The 21,210-nt window shown below is 34.7% G+C and overlaps 1 protein-coding gene across 1 annotated transcript in view; it reads right to left on the bottom strand.

The window, feature by feature from the left end:
• LOC104069213 (calcium uptake protein 3, mitochondrial-like) overlaps positions 1-18,263 on the bottom strand; it is a gene marked incomplete at both ends in the record, with an annotated part of 28,976 nt that extends 10,713 nt beyond the window's left edge. The window contains 7 exons of the mRNA XM_009576462.1: positions 306-344; positions 1,694-1,765; positions 7,444-7,526; positions 8,984-9,031; positions 13,134-13,212; positions 14,071-14,102; positions 18,110-18,263. Coding sequence (XP_009574757.1) covers positions 306-344; positions 1,694-1,765; positions 7,444-7,526; positions 8,984-9,031; positions 13,134-13,212; positions 14,071-14,102; positions 18,110-18,263 — 507 coding nt within the window. The remainder of the gene's footprint in view (positions 1-305; positions 345-1,693; positions 1,766-7,443; positions 7,527-8,983; positions 9,032-13,133; positions 13,213-14,070; positions 14,103-18,109) is intronic.
• Positions 18,264-21,210: the final 2,947 nt, after the last annotated feature.

Genomic DNA, 21,210 nt, shown 5'->3' with positions numbered 1-21,210 from the left:
ACTTAATACGTTAGTTAAAACCAAGTCTATAATTTCTTAAGATATACTTTGTCCTTTCCCTTAAAAATAGTCTCCTTCATTTTATATAAATAGAGAGAGCAATCTTTCCTCCTGGTAGGTTTGCCTGGTTCAGAATGCATGCAACAAGCATGCACAACCTTTTATGCAAAGATCCATCACATTTTTACTGATTAGCAGAAGTAATTTACTTGATGAAAAAGATAAATATAGTAAATTTTCTTATAGCATATTATTTCACCTCACTGGTGAAGACTGCATAAATTGAAAATAATTAGAGTACATACACTGTTAGTAGAAGTATGATATCCATAAAGTTGAAGACGCTGACATACAGCAAAAACGGGCCAAGCCAAGTATCACATGTCAGAATGAAGCCAAAAGAAGGAAAAAAAAATAAAGACAACAGAATAGGTTAAGACAAGTAAATATTTATTTTATATATTACTAGATTTGTTTGTTTGTTTGTTTTTAAAATGTCAGTGAAGAAAAAATGGTTTATTTTCAATCTCATTCTTTAAATTTTCAAAAGAGAAGTACAGAGTTGCAGAGATTACTCTCAAGAGAAACGTTCCATTTCGTAATCTTTACTTTTTCCAAAAGCTCTTCTTTTGGGTGTAAGTTTCCTTTGTTCAGAATAAACAGTGTGTAAGAGATTCAACAATTGACATACAGTTTTGAAAAGCTGAGAAGGATAGGTCTCTCTGGGTTGGAAGAAAAGGTCCCTTTTTATGCTCAGGGAAGGTTTAAAAAGTATTAATTCTTGAAATTCAAACTTCCTATGGCTTCAGGGACAAAGATCTGAGATCAAGCATCTATGGTCCAAAAAGGATAATGGGCACTATGAGAAGCTTTGCATATATGTCAAAATGTTTCTTATAATAAGGAATTCTTGCCATAAATATGCAAATCGCAAATGAACACGTTTTTTTCTGTCATGGGCTTGATAGAGACTTGTCCCTAATTTTTACTTGTCCAACAGTAAAATAAGTTCCTGTTGCTGCTGCCATCCTCCTGATAAGCCACCACAGACTTGTCTGTTTCTGACTTACCCTTCTTATGCACATAAGAAATGCAAACTTGACATTAAATGAGTATTCAGTATTCCACAAAAATCTATTCACATAATATAAACAACTAAAAACATTTTGCATTGGTCACAAGCAGTATTTAATTAAAAAATTAAATTTGAATATAAAATCCAAGTTCACTTACAGTATCAGCTATTTTAAAACTACTATGTTAATAACGAGCATCAGGATCAGTATGTCTACATGAACAGTTTCCGATAGTTATGAGAGCAGGAGTAGAGTTTGGTCTTGCCACTGAGATCTCTCACTCTTATAGACAGTTAACACTGGTCATTGCTATTCACTTATCCTACATTTATGGATTCCAAATGGAATCAATGTTACTGTCATAATATGTAATAGAATATTTAAACACTAATTTTTCCTTTCTATAGACCACTGAAAGTTTTTTTTTCCCAATAACTGCAGTTTAGGCTAAATATTGCTTTTTTCTTTATATAGTTATACATATTCTTTTAATGATATGAATTTATTGTTTAAAAAAATTTGAAAGTAATTAGTGAAATATACACACACGCACAATTTTGTCCTACATCAAAGAAAACAAACCAACTACCAGCTGCAACTATTCTAATTTTACTTACCAGCATTGCACGTTTTTCTTCATCTCCTTTTCTTTCTCTCTTCTCATTTTTTTTCCTGAAAATCTCTTGTAGCTAAAAAACAAACCATTTTGTTCTTACTTAGTTTTCAGGCTACTTCACATGCATAACAATCATTTGTTGTGAGGAGCACTGTGAACAGTATTAAAATGTAGTTGTTTACTAAAATATCAGTGTTTCAATGATGCTTTACTGTTCATATTCATGCCTTCATGTTCCTTCTGTCACTTTAACCATCACACAGAAAGGAAAAAGGAAGTATTTTTCCCGCAAAGTAAGGCTGATAATTCTATTTGGGAGCACAATACTAAGAACATCCTATTTAGCTTTATATTAGCCAACCCAGCCTATCCAAAAAGGGGGAGTTCCAGCCTTTTTCACCACCTCCTTTCTTGTCAGGTACTAATTAGTATCTGTGTGGCTATGCAGGCAGCTGGATCAATCTTTTTTTCATATTGTTAGTTTCCAACCAGATCAGTTCTTACTCCTGCTGGCACAAGGGAAGGGTGGAAACACCTGGTGGGGGTGAAACATTCCCCTTCAGCAGCAACAAACTACTACTCAAGAGTAATTTATCAAGTACTGTTTTTTTTCAAGTCTGTTCAAAGAATACCTTCAGGTCTTGCAAAATACCCCTTTCACAACTTTCTCTACATTAAGAGCTTTAAACATGACTTCTGAGAAAACCTCAAATACAAGATTTAAAACATACAGATATTATTAAACATATTTATTTTTGGAAACCACAGTCTTCAGACTAAGAAATGGTCTGTACTTACCTTTCTTTGTAAGTATCTGTATTCTTTAAATCGTTTTATTTATAGTAATACTTACTAATATTCCCAAACCATTAGAAAAAAGTGACACCTTGTTTACTCTTCACAGGAGACAGAACAGTATTAACTATGATCCCATCTATACCTCTACCAGTGAACTTCAACTTTTCAAAAATCGCACCTGAAAATATTGTACTGCCACTTGCAGCATTTGCTAATCTCAAAATGGCTGAAAAAAGCATAAACACTGTGGCTGACAAATTTGTCCTATCTAGAATATGGTATTTTCAGAACCAAACATCATAGCATACAGACAGTGGTACCACAAATACGCAATTGTGGCAGTCGTTTCAAAGACCCCATTTTACCTACCAGAAGTCTGATAAAAACCTGATACTGTAGTAACACGCACACAGAGCTCCCCAGGGATCGGAATGTGAAAGATAATGTGTGTGTGATAAATTTTGCAAGCAAATTTTCCAAATTTAATTTCAGAATACCATATTTCGGAGAGGCAGATGACTAAGACAAAGGGATCACAAAGTCTACTGTAGGGGTATAACAACAGTGAAATAAATGAATACAGTGTTTAGCAACTAAATAGCAAACACATTTATAAATAACGCTTTTATGAATTTCCAAAATTGACTACTGTTTTCTGGAATTGCCTATGAGGCAAATACAGACCAGAATATTGTGTGTGTCACTGCATCTGTTTTTTAGTATGGGATCAATTTACAGACCTTGGTATGTTTTTTCTTATTTTTTGAAAACCTACAGGCACAAATTACTGTAACCTGTGCTGACAAGGAAGAAGTCATGATAGGACGTTTAGCTGGATGGCCTAGAGTACTACACAGTTTGCAACCCAAAACTGTGGAAAGAAGAAAGGTAAATGAAGAGAGAGAAATAGAAAGAAAATACCTTGTAAAAATTAAAGTGACAAGCCATCAAGTAGGAGAGAAGAGTGGCAGTAATTGAAAAATCAAAAAAGATTGGTAAAAAGCAATGCATCCTTGGATGTATTTCCCCTCCCACAGAGGCAAAGGGAATAGGATTCTGTTGCATTCATCATTAAAGCATTTGCTAAACTTCTGGAAATGGATCTTTTGTTCAGAAGGAGTGCTATAGGATACCAGTGAGTAGAAAACTGAATGTGAAAAGGATCTAGGAGTACTTTCATAGGAACATTGTTTGAAATAGGATAAAGAGATTGACTGCTGAAAGCAGCAAAAACAAGATCTCCTGTAACAAGGGAACACAATCCTTCTGTTCCCTGACCTCACCCCTATGACATAAGCAAAGAGGAAAGCACAAACACCATGGAATTAGTTTACAAAAACACTAAAGCTGTTATCAGAAAAATTAAGTATTTTTCAACTCTGCACTACACGTACTCTTCTCTTCAAGAATCACAAAACATGTGATCCGTACATCAATCTCTTCAAAGTCTCCTTATTTGCAAAACTGAATAGTATTAGCTATACTTCCAATTTTATGATAGCTACTGTCATAGTAGCATCAATGGAGAAGTATTTTGCAAATGCTGGATATAGTTTAAATGGCAACACTTACTGTCTCCTGCTTCCAGGCACACAGAAGATGATGCATACCCAAGCAAGCTGAGTACAGATGCCAAGTGTATGTTCTAGGGCCAGGTCTATCACAGCTGCAGCATCACTGAATCAACTTTTATTTTCATATTTACTTTTATTTACACAGACATTATCTATCTACCTACCTGTCTATCTATTTTAGTCTTTCTCAGTCAGATCTAACATTCTGACTTACCGGTTTTGATCTAACTTTTGAAGGGTCACTGAGATGGTAACCAAGCAGAGTTAGGGTCAGGTTTAATCTATACAAATTTGTTAAATACAATAATAGGTGGAGAACAGTGTATCTAATGTTTGGAAATTCTCCTTTCTTTCTTCTATCTTGCCCCTGTACTCAGTACTGGTGAGGCTGCACCTCGAATACTGTGTTCAGTTTTGGGCCCCTCACTCCAAGAAGGACATTGAGGTGCTGGAGCGTGTCCAGAGAAGGGCAACGAGGCTGGTGAAGGGTCTAGAGATCAAGTCTTATGAGGAGCGGCTGAGGGAACTGGGGCTGTTTAGCCTGGAGAAGAGGAGGCTGAAGGGAGACCTCATCGCGCTCTACAACTACCTGAAAGGAGGTTGTAGCGAGGTGGGTGTCGGTCTCTTCTCCGAAGTAACTAGCGATAGGACAAGAGGAAATGGCCTCAAGTTGTGCCAGGGGAGGTTTAGACTGGACATCAGGAAGAATTTCTTTACTGAAAGAGTGGTCAGGCCTTGGAACAGGCTGCCCAGGGAAGTGGTAGAGTCACCATCCCTGGAAGTATTTAAAAGACGTGTAGATGAGGCGCTTAGGGACATGGTTTAGTGGACATGGTGGTGTTGGGTTGACGGTTGGACTCGATGATCTTAGAGGTCTTTTCCAACCTTAATGATTCTAAGTCTGGTAAGAGGAAAAGAATAAGAAGGAGAAATTTTTATCAGGGACCATGACAAAGAACAAATAAAAAGTAGGATGTAAAGAGGACTATAAAAGCATAGTTAGAAAGAAAGATGCAATATCCACAGCCAAATGTTGTCCTTGCTTCCCGCCTTATATACTTATTTGATTTCATTTTCAGCATCAGTTTCTGAAAGACAAAGCCTCCTGCTTCTATCTGCTTCAATTTCCTCCCACTTAGCTGTTGTAATGGAAGCCTTTTTTTTTTTTTTTTTTAAAAAGTTTTTGGTCTATTCCCCCACTTTCTCTTTTATGGAACTCAGAAAGCTTTTTTTTTTTTTTTCCTTCTTCTTCTATTTTTCCTTTGGCCAATTAATCCAATGTTTGCTGGCTTTTTCCCCCGACCGGAGGAGATGGTTATTAGGAACTGGCAAAAATAAATATGTGTACATTTAGTCTTTGAATACAAAAAATGATCAGCATGCCACAATTTGCAAGTGGTGACAGCTTCCAAAATAAATGAGACCTGTTCTGCTTAACCTATGCCACCAGAAAACAAGTCCCTCAGATCTCACTCACTTGGTTGTGTATCATTTCCTTGAAAAGAAGAATTGGGGGAAGTTCAGTGGGTTGAGGACAGTTTCTTTCATGCTTCCGTTTTCTTTAGGTTAGCATAGTTTATCTGAATCAAGCCTTATAACTTGACTTGAAAACAATTAAGAAACAGCACACAGGAAATTAGGGTGTCTTCATTTTAAATAAATAGTGGTCTGACACTTAAATCCATTCTGTGTGTCTGTTTCATTCTTTGTATTTTGTTTCATCTTCTTTAGTAAGGCAGTGGGCTGCTTCTCATATGTATTTACTGTATTTATTTAAAAACTCAACTACACAAAAAATCTATGAAGAATTGATGTCTTCTGCAAATATCTTTTTTACAAACATCTGATTTAATTCTTTTAAATGTTTTTTATTCCCTTAATCGCCTGTACTTATTCAGTAGAAAATAAAGGCCTTGTGTGGTCTTTAGAAAGCTTGTCTAAACCACTAACAACAAACTTTTAAATGCTAATTTCTAAAGAAATGTCAAAAACTATGTTTGCCACAGCTGAATGTTTCAGTGTAATCCCAGACATCTGCTGCGTATGGACATTACCAATTTAGAAAACTCTGATTTATACTGTATTGTGCAGTTTGTTAATGTAAAGCCATGTAGTCATTGTAAAATAAGAAGCCCTAATGATGAGTGGGCAATCTTCTGCATTTCATGATTTGTTAAAAAAGTATAAATTTTTAACTTCATCACTGACATTAATTTAGAATAGCATTAATCATTCCTCCCATTTCTTTTAAAATCAGAAAATAAATGAAATTAACATAAATCTCTTATAGCCCTCTTGTACCAAGGCCTTCTAATTTTATACTTGTCAATGCAAGCATCATTCTTCTGTACTTAGTGGATCCTCTCATCTGAAAACTTGTGAAGTATTCGAATTTTAAGATGCAATCATGATCAAAATCAAAATACAGTGGATGATATAAGAATTTTTGAAGATTTTCTCTCAAGTGCCAAATTCTTCTTAATACACAAATCTCAATGACATGTGAAATAAGCTAATTTTTCTTTCAAAGTCTGGGCCTTTTAGAACTGTTTAAATTTCTAACCAGAAGAAAAATAAACTCTCTGCTTAAATAATTAGAAAGAAGAATTTACAGAACCGCTTTTTTCAAGCAATAAACTGAGTAAAGCTCTATTTTGAAAAATACTGTAATTCAGCTTTGTAATGTAACAAAACCTTTGAAGTAACAAAAACTACTGTCAAGTTCTAGATATCCTGCCAACTGTTCCAAAGCATATGAAAATTATTCAGCTCAACGTCAATTTTGCTATCGGGAATATTCTCCTTAAAAAGAAATCACTGAACCCCATCTTAACAAATTGCTTCAGCATACGGATTTCACGGGCTGAACTAGATATATGTACAGTACGTTTTATTTCATCACAAATCTTGTCCAAAAGAGATGATAGTGTTACATTATGTCAGTCAATATTTTCAGGTCACCTGGGATTATAAGCAGAATGAATGACAAAGTGAAGTGGTCTCCCAGGAAAAGATTCTTTCGCAAGTCCCTCCATCATTATGGCAATTAAATAATTCTGCTGACCGTTGATACAGTAGTATTACTTTAATAGCCTAATTATCTGTGAATGTAGTAGCAATTAAAAAGATCCAGAATAAAAACCGGAATTAAGCTTCAAAAATCATTATATACAACACACCCATGCAATATAATAAGGAGATACTATTTACAATTTACATTACATACATTTACTATTTACATTAAATAAGGCAAATAACTATATTCAGTGAAGAATAGCTCATGTTCTCGTGATTATTGACATCATGATGAGTGTCAATCCAGACAAAAATTTAATTTCAAGATTACATCAAAATATTCAAAGACTGAAAATATACATACCACTAAGAATTCCTTTTTGTCCACCATCTCATTGCCATCAGTATCAAACATGTTGAAAGCAATTCTAAAACCTGCATGCGGCTCTGCCAAAAGAACCCCATTCAATTATTTATTTGCTTGGAAAGAAAGCAAATATAAAACTCTCTGAAATTATTTGGTGTCTGTTTATAAAAGCCATATCCTCAACTAATTTAAATGAGTACGTTTGTGTACATAGTAAATGCAAATCATAACATCTGTAAAACAGTATTATCCATGTTATGAAAACAGAAGGTCTGCTCACAAATTCATAGATTAAGGGAAATAGACAGTAGAAATAGAATATGAAATATCAAAGAAAAATATCTCACAGTAATGGGTGGTTGGGTAGTTAAAAGTGTTAGTTCATAACTAGAGTCTATTTTATGTTACAAAACACAAATTCATAGAAAATAAATTTTCTATGAAAACACACTGTTCTAAAAGACACTTTAAAAAGTTTTGCAAAAAAGGTACAGGATGCAATTTCTGGTCAAAACAAATGATGTGTTGAAAGAGACCCAGAATTTTCTTGTTTACATGCTTAGAGTCATTGAAATTTGAAATCAGGTTAGAATTTCAAATTATTTCTGAAATGTGGGGACTTTGAAGGTAACTGTAAGTGAAGCTTTTAGGCAACATTTTGGTGATACTCAATGATTTGCAATATGGATGAATTATGGCCAAAAGTTAGTCCAGATAACAAAGAAGTGATGGAAGAATATCCATCAATCCAGCAGTTAGGGATTGTAAGGGTTCAGGGTGAAGTTCCTGCTCTGATTCACAGTAAGAATCCAAATCATGTCTGAAGAAAAACCTAATGAATCCAATAGAAATTTTTAAATTACATACAAAGGAAAGACAAGTAAAACACTTCGTTCCTTCCCCAAAAACACCTCTTAAAATATCAAAACAAAGTCTGTATCAGGCTTAGTTTACTCTAGCTATAAGTTCTTCTATGTTGTTTTTATAGGTGGTAGAAGAATAAGTATTCAATTTTGTTAGTGTTTTCTAACATAAATAAACATTTACTTTAGTTTGACAGATTTTGTATTTTATATTCTATCCTTGTCTCATTGATGTCACCCATTATGCACTAATAGGTGAAACAAACCAGTAATAATGTATATCTTCCTCTTCTTCCTATATTCAATGTCCTTTATGAACTTCAGTAAATTCAGCTAGAAATTTTGTAGGAATTTCAAAGAAGAAAATAAATTTAAGCTTTTAACTGGGGTTTAGTTGAAGTGTGTGGCTCAACTTTCTCAATAGTCAGTAAAAGGTGTTCCAGATAATAAAACGCTTAAATAAAACATAACACAAGATTCCAGTAGGACAGGAGAGGTTCAAATGGACAAAGAGATGCATGACAACATTTTTTTCCATATTGGGATATGTGGGGGGGGGTGGGGGGGGGGAGGGAAAGAAAAAAAAAAATGGAGTATTGTAACGTACAGCAATACATTCAGAGCTTAGAAATTTTTAAGGAAGTTTTTGGGCTTTTTTCTGTAAAAATACTTACTTGTTAAAATACATAAGAGGAATAAATATTCTGTGTAAGATATCACACCTGAAGACAAAAAAAAGTTATGCCATATTAGTTTCACTTTGTCTTCACATCCTAAACTTGAAAATATTAAATCTATGTATAAGAAGGAGAATTTTTGTACATGTGCATGTACATTCATACTTCTGTGCATGTGACTGTATTCAATCTGGTCAATGAGTTATTTGTCTAAAATATTGATCTATGGGGTGGGATTTTTTGTTTGGGTTTGTTTTTTGAGTATTTTAAGGGAGGAATACATTAAATACCGCAAATAAACAATTACAGTCAGTGGAGAATGGCTCATTAAACAGAAGCTGGCTAGATTCTTAGAAGCTAACAGAAATTATTTATTTGGTTTTCTTTCCGAAAACCCCACCAATAATTCGCGACAATACTCTCTAACAGTATGAGAACATTTACTCTGAGAACATTAATAGTGCTCCCTCCTGATATGTACCATTTGAGTATGGTTCTTTACTTTAATACGTGCTTTATAAGTGCATGTCCTATATAAATTGAAAACCTGGCCTCATGTTACTTACAAAAGCATAGATTTGGGCTTTTGAGTTGTCTTTATATGCACATTTTCATAATCATCACCTGAAATTTATATTAAAACTCTTACTAAATGAATGTGTAAATTTTGTTAAATATTTTTAAAGCCTGCTAGAGACATTTGTACTATCTCTTCTACATTCAGAAAATCTGTAAGGAATATGTCCTAAGCTTTTCATCTTTTGTTAGATGTCAAAAGCCAATCACAGTGTAGAATGGCACTTCCTTTTCTCTTCAGAAGTGATTAAGGCAAAATTTAAATTAGAGCTGAAGTCATTATCCAAATAGTATGTCTGGTATCATAAGCTGTACTTCTGCTTTTCTAGCTCTTGGGTAAAGAGAGAACCTTGCAGAATGCCCACAGTACCAATGAAGACAAGCATCTTACAGTTCAGTAAGAACTGAAAACGATGACTTGCAGCTCTCCCAAAAGCCCTTAGCTCTAATGATCTTCAAGGCTGAACTAGCAGAACCGGTTCTTGATTTCTAACAAATTGATTTTGTCTGTTCTCCAAAACCAAAAGTGTTAAGTCAGTCCACAATATCAGACTATTTCAAAAGAGTAAAAAAAAAAGTATTTAGATGCCTGAGAGTAAAGATGTCTATCAGCTGGGATTTTCAAAAGTTGCTGGCTGTCTCCTTGATTTCAGTCCAAGTCAGGTGCAAAAGTTTTTCTAAAAACAGCCACATCTTTGGATGTTTAAATATCTTCTAAAATCTGACTTAACTGAATATGTGACAAACTATGTAAACAGTCATCTGAGTTTTTTTCACTGAAAGACCTGTAGAATTAAAACTCAAAACATTGTATCATTCATGTGGATTTTACAGTTATTTGAACACATTTAACATCAGCACTTCCAACACTGCCAAAGTAAGGAACTTTGGCATTTTCTACTAATATTTACAGCACAAAAAGTTCTAAATTAATTCTGTCCAGAAATAATACTCAGGGGCGACTTTCTGCCCTCTTGAATAGCTGAGATATGAAAGTCTCAGTTATATTTCTCTTGGATCTGTTCAAATGCCTCCCAAAACCTTTGATCATACAATACTCCTCCCTAAAAGCCAACTGTCCTGAAAGAGGAGCGCCTTCAAGGGAATAATGTCTACTGTCCTCAAACATAAAAGAAAAAATAACCAACCACAGAGATCTCCACAGATATCACAGAGACTGCAATATAAAGACAATACAAAAGACAGACAGTTAACGGAATTGTCTTCGAAACCAAATTACATATTAGAAAGAATCACTAAACCCCTCAACCTTTACCAGCTGAAACGCTGCCCTCCCAACTTCCATTCCAATCATGGAAAAAAAAGATATTTTCCGACCTCTGATCCAAGAGCAAATTTAAGTCTTCAGAACCAAGATTTTATTACTGCTAGTAGATCTAGTAAGGAAGGCTACTAAGTATTTTTAATACCACCTACGCTTTTCCTCCATTCACACATAGCTCCACACTGAAGATTAGCAAAGATTAAATGCAAGCATTTAAGTAACACATGCTCTATGCTTTATCTTCTTGATTTTATACAGCAGCTTGCAGAAATTAGTTTTCAAAGGCCTGCTTGAAATCTGTTTGGACAAGCAGCTATCAAGAAATCAGATACCTCAAAGGTTCTCATTCAGTGATGTAAAACATTCTTTAATAGCCAGTCAATAAATGTAAATATATATTTTTGTTTGTTTGATGACACCTTCTTTGTTGTAAAATGGAGGAAGAAAGTGCAATTGTCAAGTAGTCCATTACAGGTATCAAGACAGCAATATAAAAGGCCTTGAAAGCATTCTCTCCTTTTGTTTGTAGGGGTATATTGTAGCTGTAGACAGATAGTTCTGGTTGATTGCTCTGAGTGTTATGGGAAAGAAGCTCTGAAATGATGATTGAACAGAAAGAAAAACTTACACTAAGATCAGAAAGAAGAAAGGGAGGTCACTCAAGGGTAAAACATAAAAATAAAACTTAAGGACAACTGGCATAAATCTATGTGGCTCATCTGATTTAAATGAATCTATGGCAAAATAAATGGACATAGGCTTTCGCTACTTGCTTCATATTAAAATGTGCATGTTTTAAAGAAAATGAGTAAATTAATCTTGGAGTTTTCGTGTCATGTACTAAATAAACACTAAATTAGAATTAAGGAGACCCGAATTCTATTTCCATTCCTGTAACTGGCTTACTGAATGACCTTATCAGTCATAAGACCCATCATCTTCTCTTATATTATCTATAAAATGGGATAACGGAACTCACTTTTTCATAAAGCATGCTGAAAAGCTATGTCAGTGCTAAAGTTTATTACTAATTTTACCAGTCTATTACACCAGTTTTGACTCCACTTAATTCTGTCAACTTCTGTAGAATTTCACTGGCAGAAAACTAGAGTAAGATATTGTTGAATCAAGACTGCACATGTTGCAGACATTTTATTACAGATTTAATAGGCAACATCCAGATACGTTTTTTTAAAACTGATAATGTATTGATTTAACAGATTCTGAAGCTGAATTTTTATGTAATTAATATTTCAAAAGTCAGCTGTTCTGAGTACATGGAAAGCAGCCTAGAGCAAGGAAAACAAGGAAATACAGTGCAAAGATGTGCCAGTTTCTGCCTCTCTGGAGTTCTGGCTGCAGACTCAGGGAAAAAAGTGAGCGCCTCTATGCACTGGATATTTAAGCCTGGGACCCTCCTCTGAGAGTAGGTGTATACTTACTCCTTTAATAAATTTGAGTTGCATTTGAATTAGATTCATCAATTACATGCACGCATTTGATTGGAATTTTGTTGTTGGCATGCATATTTTAAGCATTCATAAAGTGTCTTTATTTTATAGCAAGTACTTGTGGCTGCTTTTAAAAATACTTAAAACACTCCACCAGACCTTTGCCATTCTGAATATAAGCAAGGGAATATGTGAATTATTTCTCATAAATAGCTTTTAAATGTCTGTACACAAGCCATCATAGGGTTTTTTCTGTGTTTTTTGTTTTTGAAGTGATAGTTTATTAAGAAAGGAAAAAAAAAAAAAGAGGAGACCAGCAGTGTGGCTCATAGCTCTTCCTTTACCAATAGTGTGAGTTTTAAAAGCTATCAAATCCCTCATCTGCAGAATTTAAAGGGATATATAGCATTTCTGAAACTATCTCTTTGTGTTGTGAAGAAAATGCTTATTCAGTGATTTAAGATACCATTCCTGTCTTTAAAAATAATCACATCATTGAACCTATTCAAAAAAGAGATATTGTGTCTTTATTAGACTATTCTATCTATGATCTATAGATCATTCTTCATTACAACAAACTGAACTTGAAACACTCAAACACCAGTTTAACAAACTCTAAGACACCAATTCACTCAAAGAGGCTAGCTGCAAGATGGCATGATTAAAACACTGTAGAGACTAAAGAGAACTTTTCCGTGCTGTAAAATGTAGAAAGCAACAAACACTTTTTAGCTTTTTGAAGATGTGACTCAGATTAAAGTACAACATCACTTTAGCCACAATAAATCAATACAAGTGATAATTTGGTTCAGGAAAATAAATTCTTATCCCCCACCTTTCTCATTAAGATTACGGAAAAGTTTGGATGATCCTTTCCAAACTGGTGGTGTCTCCATAAGGATCTGATTCAGTTCCTAAAAATAAGATTTAAAAAAGATAAAAGTATATATTTAAATATTTAATGAAGTAGTTACCAGATTATGAGTAAACGCTAGGAAATCAATATAAAAGACAAGGAACTGCATGCAAATCTATCAGTTAATTTAACTTCAGTTTACCACAATGACTTTGGAAGCACTCAAGCACATCTATAAATTTTGCACACATGATTATTCCAAGGATTGCTCATCTGCATGAATACTAAGTGTTTGCAGAGCTGGAGAGAGACATATAACCTATTTGTTGCTGAAATTACTCACCACTGCCCATATTCACTGAAGCCAAGGATAAGTCCCCCTGGATTTCAGTAAGGTTTTCATACAAGCTCCAAGCAACTGTTCTTTTAAAACACTCAACCTGAACTAAAGCAAACTTCATCCATGAATATGAATGTACTTTACTTAAAATACAGAGATACAGATAGAATCTTTTTGCAGTTGTACAAATGTAAGGGGAAAAAAAAAGTATAGAGGCACTTAAACATCATAAAAGTTAGAGAGTGGCATGAGTATTTCAAGCAGCTTTGGATACACCTGTTACACTTAGACACTAAAGAAACTCAGTCAGATATGGGCTGAGGCAGGAACTGGCAGAGGCTTGAGAAAGTCAGTAAATCCAACATAACAAGCACAGCTGCTCAAGTATCTTTGAGATTCTGGATTCAGCTGAGTCTGAAGTGACAAAAAGGAAGAAATCAGTGTCTCTCTCTTTTTTTTTTTTAATAAAGATTTAAAAACTCCCTTCTTTTTCCTGTGACTCTAAGTTTACATCATGAAAGAAGGTAACTGTATAAAAATCTATGGTTATAAGACAGCACAGGAATTATTGCCCACCTGCTTTGAAAGGGATCGCCACTTTTTAGCACCTGCAACAAAATACAAAGTTATGAATGTACAGAATTTAGTTATGCCAATGTGGTGTCACAAAAATTAGACTGCATCTATACTCTGCGTTTTCTAGCCAAAGAAAAGGTATCTTCTCTACTTCATAAGGCTAATCTTCAACCTGGTTCCAAAAAATTCTCTTTATGTTATTAAAAAAAAAATTAGCTTAATACATAGCTAAACTCCTAACTTCAAAGAACCAATTCAGATGTATAGTTTTTAATCCAACACCGCTTCAGTGAGAGAAAAGACTTTCTACCTCCAAAATACACCAGTAAAACGTTAAACAGGAAATAGGGGGCATTCATGTTAACCTGTGGCATCAATATTCTGAAACGATTATTTAGTAGCAGTAGTATTACAGTGCAGATTGCAGGGAGACCTGGATTCTGGCCCTTGCTTCAGGGACTACTCATACCTTTTAAAGCAAATTCAGAAAAAAATCATTTAAACTACACCAGGTGCTAAGACTCCCTTCAGCCATTCCTACTAACTCAGATTCATGCTCCCTCTACTGCCTCTGTCAGGCTCAATTTTTTGTAAGTAGTTTTAACAGAGGCACTGAAGAGGGCCTCCGGTACAGAACTGGAACTGCTCGTTAACACTGAAAACTGATAATGAGTAAGACTAAGCAGATGCTTTTTTCCTAACGCCTTACATGAAAGACTCCAGGAGCAGAAAAAAATACTTGCATTCGACAACAGTTGTCCACAACCATCCAAGAATCAAAACTTGAGGTTCATCACCACCCTCTCAAGACAAACATTTGCTCAGATACAATATTAAGATAAAGCACTGTGAAAAATAGTATGTGGTCAAATCCATAACATTTTGTTGGTAAAGTCTCATTTTTATAGAGCAAAACATGCTGTGGTATTAGAAATCCCTTCCTCATGATGAACTCCATGCTCTATTAAATAATTATCACAATACAGAAGCTACTCACTATGGTCTTTCATTAGTTCATGGTTAGAAACTCACTGAAATTTTAGTTTTACATCTTGCTAAAGGTTAGCACCAAGACTGTCCGCAAATCCCACTCCAAGTATGGTGGAGTTATATCAAGCAACATCATAACATGAGCCAACAGATTTTCATATACTTTTCAGTTTGATTTTTTAATGTCAATTAAACTCATGTCTCAAAATACTAAGTAAAACCCAACAAAACAACCTCATTTGCCATACAAATTGATATATGTTTATGCCTACCATAAAAAACTTGGGGAACAAATATATCTAACTTTCCAATCAGACAAATTCCCAGTCTCATACATTATACATAGGTTTTATTTCTAGACAAGCAAGTGAAGATTTATGTGTATATACATACTTTTTACAGCTCAGTATTAGGCTAAAACTCAGTATTAGGCTAAAACTAAAAAAGCGCCATAGTTAAGAGCTAAAGAGAACAAAATATATTTCCTCTTCTCTTAACTGGCTTTCTAAATATATAAGCATATATTCAGATGATAAAAATGTATCAAGCATGACTGTCAAAAATATTATATTTTCCCAAATGAAAGCCTGCACCAAAAAGGCAGCAGCAACAAATTAATTATAGCATTTATCTTATATTTTTTATAATAACTGCCTGGAGTCAAAAGTCACATTTTATAAAAGAAAATATACTCTTACCATATTAGCTAGTGTTTAATCAAAAAAGGAAGTGAACACCCTCTTGACTTTTGTAGGGTTTACAAGATTTCCAGAGCAAATCAATCACAATAGATGCATTCACTGAATGACAAATCTCACTCAGGTCTAGTATTATTAGCTTTTCTATAAAGCAGACATAAAGAGCTACTATTACTACTCTTCAAAGACCATTTTTGCTTTTTGACAAAACTCAAGACCTTTCTAGTCTTCATCCATAAAAAAAACCAGATGTATGTTCTTTTTTTTTTCCTGCAAAATATAGATGCTCTAGTATGTCAACATGAATGGACACAATTATTTACAAGTTGTAACTTATTTACAAAATGATCCAAAAATACAAAAGACGATGTTTAGAATATATTATTTTATTCAGAAAAATACCTTCCTTAAACTTGCTATCCTCCATAGAGCAAGACAGAAAATTAAGACTTGCCCAAACAGACAAAGCGGTACTTTGACAAAGCTGCAGTACAAAGGTTAAAATTAACAGTCAGAGATCAGAAGCTGGAAGTGGTAATACCTGCAAGGTCACCTACTTCATCTATTAATTCCTACTTCTCAACCTTCTGTCCAAATGTCCCAGACAATATGACTTCCACTATAATGAAGTCATCCACTTCTACTTTGTTACAGCCTCTTACACTCTCCCTTAAAATAATGATCTCAGTCATGTAATCTCTGATACTAGTCTATAAAACTAAAGGACATGCAGGTTAGTTTTGCTTTCAGTCTCAGAGATGAACTGGATGCACAGGAAGGATTTTGATACAAATAAGGTTTGCTACACTGAACTCAGAAGGGTGCCTGATCAACTCCAGATCTGTTCTCCTTTGGCATGAGATGAACAGAATGTCCTTGTGAGCTTAACACTTTTTGGTTTGGTTTGGTTTGATTTTTAAAATCTGAATACTTGCTGTGAGAGAGAAGGAAGCATAAATTTCATTAGCATGGAAAAATCTTAATAGCAAACCATACCTACAGTGTGGTCAAACCAGTCAAACTGTTGTAAAATGGAGTTAAAACAAAATGTTTAACTGATGTCCAGTACATGGCACAATTGCTTCATGACCATACATGGCGAAACCCAATTCCACAGTAACAAAAAAAAGAAGACTTGGAGATCTGGGTAGAGGAAGTAGATATAAAGTGCTGATCTGTATTTGTATTAACTTCTGTGATACGGAATCTGCTTCCTCTCTTTTTTAACTGCAGAGCAAAAAAAGAGAATGAAGACTTGCTTTCTGGTAAGAGTTTCAAAGTTTTGCAAGTTTTCACCATCTAAGCTTTATCTTCTGTCTTCACTGTTACAATGAGATTATATCTTTATTCAAAAGTTACAGAAGTTTTGATCACTGATGTGCCATGGCTGAATTCTTTCCTCTTGTTTTATCACTGTTAAGAGAACAAAGGGTAAAAATCTAACATCTGCACAGAGCTTTAAGCTCTCCTCTGACTGTTTTAGCTGCTTTTGACTGTTCTCTATACTAGCTTTGTGGTGTAGACTTTAGGAAGAAAGACCTAAGGTGAGTTATTATACATGTCACACCTGAGCAAAGATATTCACTTTCCCCAGAAGTTGTGTGCTGCTACCAATGCACTGCAAGCCTGAGGGCCAGGAAATCAAACTAGATCAGAAATGGATCACCTTACTATTTAGTCACTCTTTGATACTTAAAGCAAAAATTTTACAATAAGTGAACTAAAGTTGATAGTTTATTTTTCATTAATTTAATTAACACATAGTGCTAACTCTGGCAACTTTTAAGTGTAGAAAGTGGATCCCCTGGGGGACTGAAACTCTTATCAAACCATGTTATTTAGAAAGCCATGATATGGTTATAAAATCTCTGTAGGGCAAAAAACCCCAACACGATAGCAGATGACAATTTAAGATGGCAAAAATTGCAAAACCATGTTATCCTAAATTATTTAGAGAACTCACATCTTGCCTGCCTATTTACACAGAAACTATACAGAGGAGGAGGCAAGAGTTTTACAGCAATACTGGCCTGCTCAGAAGAAAACCATAACTGTAACTGTGTCAACGGAAATGGTACAAATGAACTACTTCTCTTTCATGCCTGTTGAGCTGTCTGTGACCTCTAAGACAAGAATGTTTAACTAATGACTAGTATACAGATGTTTACAATCTAATAACAGTCAGGATACTCGTTGTATGCTCTTGGATACCATTAAAAATAAAATTGTGGACGACGCAGTACCTTTTTAGCACAGCAGAAACAGAAGTAGTAATCAAAAGCAAATGGAAAAATAACATATACCACTGGCATTTTCCCCAGCAATTTTATCAATATAAAACTCCTGCTTACGTTTGGGTTCATCATTTGTGACAGCCTGAATGAAGTCATATGGAGTCATATATAGCTGTCCTTCAAATTCTAAACTGGCAAACCTACGAAACCGTTGCTCCCGAGGAGTTGCATAAAGATGTAAATCTTCAAGGTCTGATCTGTTTTCTGTAACCTTCAAAGACAGAAGGAAACAATTTTTTAATGTATGAAAAAAGTTTTGGTTTACAATTGCCACGCCATTCACCATAAAGAAACTGTAAATGTAAAGGTGATAATTCATAAAGTCAAATGCATCCAAATATTTTTGTATGGTAAGAGCTGAAACTACAATCACGATTTCACTGCTATAATTTTCAGTCTTCTACAATTTTAGCAATAAATCTTTATGCATTGAAATTTTTGACACTACCCAAGCTCAGGAAAAGAAAGAAAAAAAAAAGAAAAAAAAAGAGAACTTGGGCTTCTGAATCATAGAAAAAGGGGCAACTTTAACTCAAGGAAATCCATGTAACTTCAGCAGTCAGTCTTCAAACAACTCTGCTAAAATTATTTCAGTTGTCTGACATTTCCAGAAGAGAATGGAATAACACTTTTTTTATATTGCTTCTTAGTGTAGAGTGCAGCTGTTGACAATAATAGACAGGACACCTCCATAATATACTCCAGTATACTCTTCTACGGATACTGCTATTTCAGGTATCCAATGCAATTAAAACTACCATACTTGTGGGAACAGAAGAGAACATAATTATTCCTCCAGAGTTACAGAAGTACTACATGGCATTAAGTTCACACCTCATGAGAGTTTATAGATGTCAGGAGTTTCTGGTATATTTATCATCCAGCTGATTTACATATAAACTTAGTAGTACAAAACTGTAAGTGTTCTAAATTATTGCACCTTTGTGTTACACTGTCAAACCTTTTAACAGAAAATATGCTACCGCTACCTGAAAACTTTTTTTAGCCCATAACGAGGCAAGCTCCTCTGTGCAATCAGTACCTTGAAGAAAACCTAAGTATCTTGAACTTTTTTTCAGAGATGAAAAAACCAAACCCAAACTGTTTCATAAAAGGAAGAGCAATGATGTTGCTAACTTCTCCCAGTATGTTAAAATAGGAATGCAGCACCTTATCAATGAAATATCCCAAGCTGCCATTGTCCTCACTCTTCTTGTCATTTCATACGGTATCCCTAAAATTCTTCAGGTGTGAAACTAAGGAAAGGCAACAAGTAGCACATGGTTTAACTAATATCTATGTTTTCTTTTAACAACTAAGAAAACAGCCAAATATATTTTGTTTTCCAGAGAGGCATCTAAACACAAAGAGAAGCTGGGAGAGGTCTGCAGTTGCTGTCCGCAAGAGATAACAGTCCTCAACTACAAATGGAAACTGGTTTTCCAAAACCTTTCTAAGAATAGGTTTCAGATCTCAGCAATTAGAAGCAAAGGCAAAAATTTCACTTTCCTTCTGCTTTCCAAACAACGTCCTTAAAAAATAAAACATTAGTAAGACTATGGCAGTGAAACAGAATTTATGGCCTCAGTTGTAACTAAGAGATTAAATTACGTTTGTAAAATAGACACATCAAAAATGAATGTCTAGAAGAGGTCAAACACTTTCTATTTGGAAAAAACCAAAACAAAACAAAAAAATCACATGTATAATCACAATGTAACAGAAGACTTGCAATGTCTTGATTTTATATATGGGAGTCTTAGTACTTCAATACTTTATCTAGGACATTCTAACCAGGCTTCTAGAAGGCAAAAAGACTGTGGACTGCATAGCTCTCTTTCTGGACTGTCTCTAGTCTTTTTGAAATTACTGCTTCTATTGTGTGTGTGTGTGAAAATGTTTTGTTTCAATGGAAAACACTGTCATAGAAAGTAAGAGTAATAGACATGTTTATACAATAATTTAATTTTCAGTAGACTGCTCTACATACAAATATTCTGCACTTCTGCCTGAGAAGCAGCTTTAAACGTGCTCTTTGTGATTTTTATAATTTTCAAATGATTACCAAATTCAGAATGACAGAAAAAAGCTCAATTCTCTTCTGACATAGCCACATGCAAGCCAAAATATTTCTGTTCTATCTCACTGGTCTTACTGATCCTTCAGCAGTCCAGTGGCATTCAAGCTATGCCTTCATGTGGGATTTACATGACTCAATTGTTTTGGTAGAGCTTGTAGCGACATAACTGATTATCCCTGTATTTGAAGTTTAATAATCTATCTTATTTTTGATACATAAGTTACTTTATCACTATTACAAACACGCTTTTGAATACACGCAGGTTGTAAGCATAAGTAATAAAGCAGTATTTCTGCAAAGTCAATTTTCAGAAAAGAAACTGCTTCAAGGCCATATTACACATGCAGTATGTATAATCGATTGTAATCAGTCATAATCAATCATACATACTCAGGAGAATCTGTAGATAATGTATCACTCAAGAAATACCATCTTAGTTTTGATCATTTAGTATTTGGAAAGCATGTTGAGATTCTTTGCTCTCTCAAGAAATTCACACTATCTCAGGTACTACTGCTTAATATTTCGTTTGAGACACTTAGAAAAGCATTTGCTAAATTCTCAGACACATATTTCACCATTATCTTAAGTACTCTATGCTACTATAAGTATAAAATAACATACTGCAAACACGGAATTTTCAAGACACGCTTAAACTTAACTCATGCCAGTGCTCAGGTCTGCAAAGCCTTAATTTCTGCTTCATTTTAGCCAATCTACAGTTTCCCTCTATAGCAATATAGCTATGCCAGTATTTCACGCTCTGGCTCAAAGTCATTGTAACCTGACATGAATACAGCCTGCCACCAAAAGGAGCAGTACCTCCCTAACAGCTCAACACCCTGCGTGCCCTTGCTCTGGCACTTTATGTTCATTTTTCCAAGCGTCAAACTGGATAAGGGAACTGGTCTGACTGAGAACTTTTTGTTTTGGTGGTGTTATTTTTCAGCCACAAAAATGCCTGGATCTACCCCATAAGAACAGTTATTTGTTTCAAAACCTAGGCCACAGGAACGTGCAGCTTATGGAAAAGAAAATATCACTTGTTCCAGCAGCAAGCTCCACCTACTTCAAGTTA

This window comes from Fulmarus glacialis, unplaced genomic scaffold, assembly GCF_000690835.1.
Source record: "Fulmarus glacialis isolate BGI_N327 unplaced genomic scaffold, ASM69083v1 scaffold1354, whole genome shotgun sequence".
Taxonomy (NCBI): Eukaryota; Metazoa; Chordata; class Aves; order Procellariiformes; family Procellariidae; genus Fulmarus; species Fulmarus glacialis.
The sequence above is the reverse complement of the archived record's forward strand: the minus strand, read 5'-3'. Positions and strand labels throughout refer to the sequence as shown.